The sequence below is a fragment of the Arachis stenosperma genome, chromosome 4 (assembly GCF_014773155.1).
Source record: "Arachis stenosperma cultivar V10309 chromosome 4, arast.V10309.gnm1.PFL2, whole genome shotgun sequence".
Lineage (NCBI taxonomy): Eukaryota > Viridiplantae > Streptophyta > Magnoliopsida > Fabales > Fabaceae > Arachis > Arachis stenosperma.
In genome coordinates, this window is record NC_080380.1 from 144,862,387 (window position 1) to 144,870,997 (window position 8,611).

The 8,611-nt window shown below is 32.9% G+C and overlaps 2 protein-coding genes across 2 annotated transcripts; both read right to left on the reverse strand.

Annotated features, from left to right (window-relative positions):
* Positions 1 to 3,557: 3,557 nt before the first annotated feature.
* LOC130976969 (pentatricopeptide repeat-containing protein At5g15300) lies at positions 3,558 to 5,243 on the reverse strand. The gene has a single exon (XM_057901940.1). The coding sequence runs from the start codon at positions 5,194 to 5,196 to the stop codon at positions 3,559 to 3,561; it is 1,638 nt and encodes a 545-aa protein (XP_057757923.1). The 5' UTR covers positions 5,197 to 5,243; the 3' UTR covers position 3,558.
* An 869-nt stretch (positions 5,244 to 6,112) lies between these two features.
* Positions 6,113 to 8,310, reverse strand: LOC130975829 (berberine bridge enzyme-like 17). The gene is made up of 2 exons (XM_057900560.1): positions 7,485 to 8,310; positions 6,113 to 6,903 (listed from the first exon to the last, which is right to left on the reverse strand). Exons 1-2 carry the CDS (start codon positions 8,308 to 8,310, stop codon positions 6,113 to 6,115), a joined length of 1,617 nt encoding a protein of 538 aa, XP_057756543.1.
* Between the last annotated feature and the right edge of the window lie 301 nt (positions 8,311 to 8,611).

Below are 8,611 nucleotides of genomic sequence, written 5' to 3' on the forward strand. Positions count from 1 at the left end.
TTATATCTTTGTCATTCAATCTATTATTTCAATTTATACTTAGGATTGTAACTCATTTAATGCTTTAGAATATGACATATCAAATAGTGGAAGCAATTTTTTTCTATATATAAACTAATCATAGTCTTTTGGTGTTTGCTTCATACTTTCTCATTCATCTATTTTCTGCTAACAAAGGCTTGAGTGCCAATTATATCATTCTTCTCTCCTGGTTATTCTTTTTCTCCTTATTTTCTTTTCATCCTATTTTAGTGTCAATAGTTCTTTTGATTTTAACAGAGAATGTTGTTGTCTTCTTCTTTAATTGGTTACAATACTAGATTTTGTAAGAATGGCATGAAACATAACATCTACTAGTGGAGACTGTGATATTACAGTTTGATCATCTTATGTTTTGCATGTGGGAATGAGTACATGTTTGGGCAGCCAAGGATGACTTGCCGGTAAAGTTTGTTTGTTCACTCAATGTGCGCTAACTAATTAAACTGGCAAGTCGTCTCTGGCTACACAAAAGCCTCTTTCTCTCATGCTACACATTTTGATGAAATATACATGCATCCCTCCCTTGTTGGATAAGCTTGCTCACAATGTATACTGCTACCTGGTTATTACATATTTTCTTATTTACAAAGTTTCAAACAACAATGATTATATAGAAATGATCTATGTTAATTTGATTGTCTTCCACTCTCACTAAGTTATGTCATTTTCTTTGATGATAGTGATACTTTTTGTATGTAATTATAATGAATCATATGAAATTAATTACATAAAAAATATTCTAAAAGATAATTATTAGACACATAATAGCTGAGAAATAGATTAAATCCAGAAGGTATAAATTAAAATAGCTAGATGTTGATCATTAGCAGGTTAGCTTGATGTCTTTGATCAAGTACTTTAGAACAAAATTTCAAGTATTATTTCTCATTATATTGCATTGTTTCTACCATAAATTTAATTTTGGAAATTCCTCACCATGTCTACGGCTTAAGATTTCTTCTTTAACTGCTTATGGCATATATAATTATAACCATCATGATGCATGCATTCAATACAATTATATTCATCATTTTGTGCTACATATTTTCTTTGGATGAATTTTGTCCTTACATTTCTATAGTGGATATTTTATTTAATTTTAATTTAATTATTTGTCTTGAAGTTAACTATAACTTACTCATAATATCTAAAGATATAATTAATGGTAAAATGGAAATTGGCCTAGTGCAGCACTTGTATAAAACATTAGTAATTCCTTTTAAAAATCTAAGATGATTCCATGTTAAGCATGGAATTTTATCATTTTGATTATATTGAATGGATTCCATCTTCATACATGCAAATTTACATATGATTATATTGCAACATTCATCAAGATAGAATCAAATAATTTGCTCACTTACTCACATGTACAATTTACAATAGTACAAATGGTTGCTTATATATGAATATGACCACTTTTGGTGACTATCTAAGGTGTATTTCTTGAATCATTTAACTTATAGGTAGTATGATTGTTTAAAATTATGTTTTAACTAATTTAATTCTGTGAAAGTAAATAATTTATTTTATTATCTTAATTTTTTTATAATTGAAATAGTTTTCGGTTCAAATAAATTAAAGAATAATGTTACAATAATGTCAGCACAATTTATTATTTTTGATTAGTAGTTAACCAGCAAATATTTAAAAGTATTGATTAAAAAAAATTGATGTTGGGTTGCAGGGCTAAAAATGTTGGATTGCTAGCTAAAAATACTGGCCAATATAAATTAAAATTGCTGACTCTTAAATTTTTTTCTAAATTAATATTAATATGTGATATGCTTATCTTTCACTTATTTGAAAGTACATGAAAAAAGAGTGTTAATGTCCTATTTTTATTTTTTTTTAAAACACAATAATTTATTTTGATCCTTTAAAATGAGTGATTGGTCTAAAGAAGAAAAGAAATGGAGGGTATGGCCATTTATACACAAGAATAATTAAAATAATGAATTTTTTAACAAAATATGTTTTGATGATATACACTTATAAAGTAAAATGCTCTTAAGGGAGTTTTACGGATTCAAAGAAATAGAATCAGTCATTGATTTATTTATTAATTATTATGTTAGATTGTTTTTGTTACATTCTTTGGATACTTCAATAAGATAATTTATGAAGTTTATTGAAAATCACTTTCCTTTGGCCACTAAGCACAAGCAACACCAGTAGAGGTGGCAATATGTACCCTACTCGTGGATACTCAATCCGACCCTATCCGATCGAGTAAGGTTGCCAATCCGATTCGCAGCGGGTAGGGTTATCGTGCGGGTCGGATAGGGTGCGGGTTGAGCTTTAACCCTACTCGACTAATCCGCATTCTATATATGTTTATGTTATATACTTATATAAAAATATATTTTAAGTAGATGTTGAATCAAAAACCTCTCACTAAATGCAAAAGATCCTTAACCACTAAAAAAGAATCATTAATTGATAATTTAATATTTTTTTACATAAAAATAAGTTCTATTTTAAATTATCATTAAGTTATATAATAATGTTGTATATTTTTTGTAATCCGCGAGTAGGGTCGGATACCCACGGATTAAGAACGGGTAAGATTAGGGTTGGGATATTCTCAATCCGCGGATAAGGTATGATTGAGTTTATATAAAAATCTCAACGCGCAGGTAGAATTAGGGTTGGATCCAAACCCTACGCTATCTTACCCATTGCCACCCCTAAACATCAGTCTAGAAATTTGATGTTTGTCATTCATGATTCACCGGTAACAAAATGGTTTGACAATCAGTTTCACAATGCTTTGACCATTTTTCTCTTTTATAATACTTTCTTCATTTTATGTTAATAAGCTATTTTGAATTAATGCTTCGAAAGCAATTTATATTTGTTTCAATATATTGATTTACTAATGTATTAGAAAAGAAAAATTATAGCAATTTACCAACATACTACATCTCAAATAAATCATTACGCGCTTCAAATTGAATGAAACTCTTATGCACACACTCTTTAAAACTTGAAAAATTTGTCAATGAAAGTGTTAGAAAATTCAAAACTTCAAATAGTTTAAGCATGGTTCTTCCTTTGCTTCAAGCTCAAAAGCACAAATAATTTTAAGGAAGAACGAATGCACACTATGAGACTACAAGAAAGTAATTTTAAGGATCATGTTGATGGCACACAATCACCTTCTAGGTCTAGAACCTAGCTTTGGCCTTCTTAATTTCATCTCAGGTTTTGATTCAAACAAATAATGCAAATGCTTTTATGCGGGTTATAAAAGGACTTTTTCTCAGCCTTGGTTGATTTTCACCAGAAAAAGAATGACCAAAAAAAATGGTGCAAGTTTTTTTTCCAACATTGTGAGAAATTTAGTGCACAAGGAATGAGTACATTTTTCAAAATAAAAAGTATGCATGTAAAAGGAACAAGTTGAATTTTCATGTATGGTCTGAAAGCTATAAAGATGAATTTGGCCAATGGCAAAATTAGATAAGATGATGATTATTCTGTAAATAAGTATGAAAATACTTGTACTAGTCTCTATAATAATGCTGATAAATGTGCCGGGGGTGTTATAAAGTTTGGTTCTCTTTTACTGTCAACTAAGCTAGACCCATGATTCTTCCTTACGCCATTGTCATCCATCAACTTCCTTACCCTCTCAGCCTCATCCCAGTCACCTTGTGAAGCATATACATTAGACATCAGAACATAGTCGCCACTTTGATCCCTCCTAATCTTAAGCAGCTCTTCATTTGCGCGTTTCGCCAAGTTCACATCTCCATGAACTTTACAAGACCCAAGCAGGGTCCTCCAAATGGTTGCACTAGGTTTCATCTTCATTGATGCAATGAAGACAAATGCTTCCTTCAAACGTCCGGCACGCCCTAGCATGTCCACTATACACCCAAAATGCCTAATGTTTGGTTCAATGTTATACTTAATTCTCATAAGATCAAAAAATTGACAACCCTCATCCACTTTCCCAGCATGACTGCAAGCTATCAAAACACCAAGGAAGGTGATTGCATCTGGACAAAATTCGGTCCTCTGCATCTCTCGGAATAGATCAATAGACTCTTTGGCATGGCCATGAAAAGCCAATCCGCAGATGGCAGAGTTCCATGAGGTCACATCCTTGTCCCTCATCGACCGGAACACTTCAAGTGCCTTAACTATGCTTCCACACTTGGCATACATATCCACAAGAGCATTCCCCAACAAAGTGCTGAGCTCCCCGGCACTAATCTCCAAGATCTTCTCATGTATCTTCTTGCCAATTTCCAAATCTCCTAAATCAGCACAACCAGACAAAATGCTCAACAATGTCACCTCATTGGGGCAAACCCCAATCCTCATCATCATTTCGAATAACTCCAATGCTTTTTTATTCATGCCACCAAGCACATACCCTGAGATCATGGTGCTCCAAGTAACCACATCCCTCTCAGGAACCTTGTCAAAAAGCTTCCTTGCACTCTTCATATCCCCTCCCTTTGCATACCCCGTGATCATCACATTCCAAGAAACCAAATCCCTTTCTGGCATTTCATCAAAAAGCTTTCTCGCAGCCTGCAAATCCCCACGCCTTGCATAGCCGGCTGTAAGGGCTGACCATGCAACCACGTCCTCCTTTGCCCCATCATCAAACAAATGGTGTGCAATCTTCAAATCACCACAATCAGCATGAAAACGCAAAAGGCTATTCCTAACAAACTTATTAGAACCAAATCCAAGCCTCAAAACCTTCCCTTGAATAATAGAACCGGTCTTGACCCACAAAAGCCTAGTACAAGCTTTGATTAGAAAAGAGAAAGTGAAGCTATCGGGGCTCACTTTACGTGCAGCCATTTTGGTGTACAGTGCAACCGCCTGCAGGGGATCAGGGCCCTGAGCCAAACCCCTGATCATGGTGGTCCACATGAAAGTATCTGGTTCGGGAATTTGATCGAACACTTTGCGTGCATAATGTATTGTGGGGCCAAAAGTGCACATTGCAGTGCAGAAAAGGAGTTGTGTGAGGGAAGTAGTGGTGTTGAAGGTGAAGCCTTTGACGACCATGGAGGCGTGGATCTGCTTCAGGGATTGGAGGTCGGTGCATTTCTTCCATATGAGTGGGAGCTTGTAGAAGCTGTCTTGTTGGTGGCTTTTCTTTGGATACGAACTAGATACTAACATGTCTCAGTTCAATTGTTAGCAAGAATTTTAAGTGTACGAGGTACACTTGTTATAGTTTTTGTTGTTCCAAATAGATTGTTGTGTTAGTTAAATACTTAAAAAGATTGTGGCCTTCTTCTCTATTCCTGTCGTTGTTTTTTTTTTTTCTTTTAATTTGATAAAGATTTTATTTCTATTTGAAATAGGAATAAAAAATTTTTTGTTTTTAAAAATTTTATAATTTCTCATTTTTGAAATTAAAAATAATATATTAGTTTCTGTTTTTTTTCTTCTACACTTAAATTAAATTTTATATATATTATTTTTTTATTTATATCTCATAAATAAAATCAAAAGTTATCTAAAACAATTTCTGCATTTACAATTTTATTAAAATAATGCATTCATCTTCAAAATATACTCTCTTTTTTTTTTGACAAATTAAAAGTTAGAAATAGTAGACAAACATATAATTTTTTCTTTTATCTTAAATATCTTATTATTAATAATTACTAAAATTAAGCTAAGTATTTCAATGATAAACATAAGAAGATCAACAACTATATCTTATATTTGAAATGATGTATCTTATTGATTAAAGAAGATCTAAATTGAGGCTTGATTCTCAACTTGCAAGTTGCTAATGTATGCCCCATGGCAGTGATATAAGGTTTGGTATTGCATAAGCCACATGTTAAAAGAATGAATTCTAAAGGTGTACAAAATTTAAGTGACTCAACATTTTGATGACCCAACTCGCGAATTTTTGTGGATAAATGAACTAGTCTAATTGTCTATTGTAGAAGGGTTAAAATAAAGAGATTTGAATTATTAATAAAATCTGTATTCCTTAAATGACTTTCTTGATACATATATTATTGTTTAAATTTATTATTGCATACATATCAATCCAAGTAAAATAATAATCCATTCTCAGTTAATATTTTTGGGGTGGTATACTCTGTTCATATCTAAAAAAGTTGTCAGGGTCAACTCTGGTTTTGACCTTCACCAGTCTATCAAAATTCTCTCTGAAAAACTTGGCTCCATAAATTCGAGCTCTGTCAACATTGGTTGTTCCATTGCTTGGATTGGCTCCAATATCTCTGTCCCTGTAGTTATGAAAAGCCTCCCTTGGAAATTTCGAAACAAAAGGAGTCATGAACTCATACATGGACCTTGAAACATTCAAGTTACGATTAGTGATATCTTCTCCATCTTGTAACCAAATCATGTAGTACTGAATCAAGAACAAGTTCCCTGCTCTATGAGGAAACGGAGTAGCCGAAGCTGAAATCTCCCACATTCTTCCACCGTAGGGGTTCCATTGCATAACAATTATCTCACTCTCGATGAACTTCTTCCAAATAGATTGCAACCCCTCTTTCGAGATAATGTTCTTCACAAAATCTGACTTGCTCTTGAAATAGATTTGAGCAGGGTATTTTGCTTCGAATAGTAACGCTTCTGCTGGGTATCCGATTGGACCTTCTGTATAGAAAACAGTGCTGTTGACCCAAGGCAATTCAAGGCAATCACTTTTGCGTAATCCCAGTTCAGGAAAACTTTCTTTCATCAAACTCAAAAGTCTATGAGTTCGTCCCAAGAACTCGCCAATGAAGGAAACTTGAACCGTCTTGTGACGCACCTCGTGCTGGAGTCTGATGAAAAGATCCCTGTGAAGCTTTGGTGCAACACGTTGCCATTTGTAAACAATGTCGGTGACACCTTATAATAAAACAGTGAAGAATAAGAAAAGATGAAACCATTTTTTAGAGATTTAATTGTATTTTTAAATTTTTAGAGATTTAAATGTTCACATAACAAAAAATCAGGGATATATTTATTTTTTATCAAAAAATTTAAAGATATTCTGTTTAGATGGTGTAATTTGATCGGATTAGATCAAATATAATAATTATAATGCAAACAATTAAGTTTATTATTATTGTTATAATAAATTGATTTTATTCTGATTTATTAAAAAGTAAATTATTAACTAATTTAATAAAAATGTCTAATAATAATATGACATATGTAAATATCTTTAAAAAAGACATTTTTAATGTCTTTATTAAAGTAATTTCATTTTTATTATTGTGTTGTTGTATTATAGAAGAATAATAATATCTATTTATACTAATTATTAAATTAATTTTAAATTTTAAAATAAGCTAAACCAACCAAAATTTTTAGATAATTTTATTAGAGAAACGTAAACATAACAAACTTAAAAAAAGATAAACATAATAAATTTTATTTCTAGAAAAAATAAAATAATAAATAAAAATAACACAAAAATTTAATACCTTGTTCTAAGGTTCTATTCACCTTGAACACCGTCACCAATGGAGGAACCGCCACTAGCTTGATCGTCCATGAGAGAATCACACCGAAGCTAGCACCTCCACCTCCTCTTATGGCCCAAAACAGATCCTCTCCCATTGATTCTCTGTCAAGGATATCACCATTTACATTGACAATTTTTGCATCAATAATGTTGTCCACCGAGAGGCCGTATTTTCTCATGAGGTTGCCATAGCCACCGCCGCTAAAATGGCCGCCGGTGCCGAGACTAGGACAGACTCCGGCAGCGACGGCATGAACATGGCTATTCTTCGCGACTTTATAGTAAAGTTGACCAAGTGTTGCACCAGCCTCAACTAAAGCGGTGCCGTTTTGAATGTTGACGCTAATAGATTTAAGATTGTACATGTCGAGAAGAACGAAGGGGATATCTGATACGAAGGAGAAGCCTTCGTAGTCATGGCCGCCACTTCGGATTCTGAGCTGAAAGTTGCTGGCTTTGGAGCATACAACCGCCGCCTGAACATGGGATTCATGAAAAGCGGTTATGATGGCGATGGGTTTGGGTGTGTTTGGTCTGTTAAACCTCTTGTTGTGGATGTGGAGGTTGAGGATGTCGGAGAAGGATGAATTGGTGGAGGTGTATAAAGCTCCGATGACGCTAACGGGAGCTGATGGGTTTGTCCATACTTTGTTTGAGAGGCAAGCGTAAAAGTAAGTTTTTTGGTGATCTAGGTCTGCATGTGAAACTGGAGATTGAAGAAGAACAACAATGGCTGCTAGCAGAGTTGAAAGGAGAAGAAATGGCAACGATGATGATGTCGCCATTGTTGTTACGAAATGAAAATGAAAATATGGTGCTTGTTTCTCAATTGCCGTTGCATGCAGCATTATACATAGCCTTAATGTTAGAGTAAATAAATTCGAAAATGTTGTTAATCTTGTTATAGAAACTCACGCTTCAATTAATTTAACGTAAAGTTGATAATCGACCATTATTAAATAATAATTTAGTTAAATTTATTAAATTATTTAATAATTTTTAATTATTAACTTCACATAAAATTAATTTTAAAATTTTTACCTTAAAAAATATTAATTAAAAACGATTAAAATTTATTATTTTTAT

Excerpts from the sequence above, each read along its gene's own strand:
- LOC130976969 (XM_057901940.1), bottom strand. The coding sequence starts at position 5,196 with ATGTTAGTATCTAGTTCGTATCCAAAGAAAAGCCACCAACAAGACAGC.
- LOC130975829 (XM_057900560.1), bottom strand. The coding sequence starts at position 8,310 with ATGGCGACATCATCATCGTTGCCATTTCTTCTCCTTTCAACTCTGCTA. Across the intron at positions 6,904-7,484 it reads GAATAGAACCTTAGAACAAG|GTGTCACCGACATTGTTTAC; the intron begins GTATTAAATTTT and ends TTTTATTATAAG.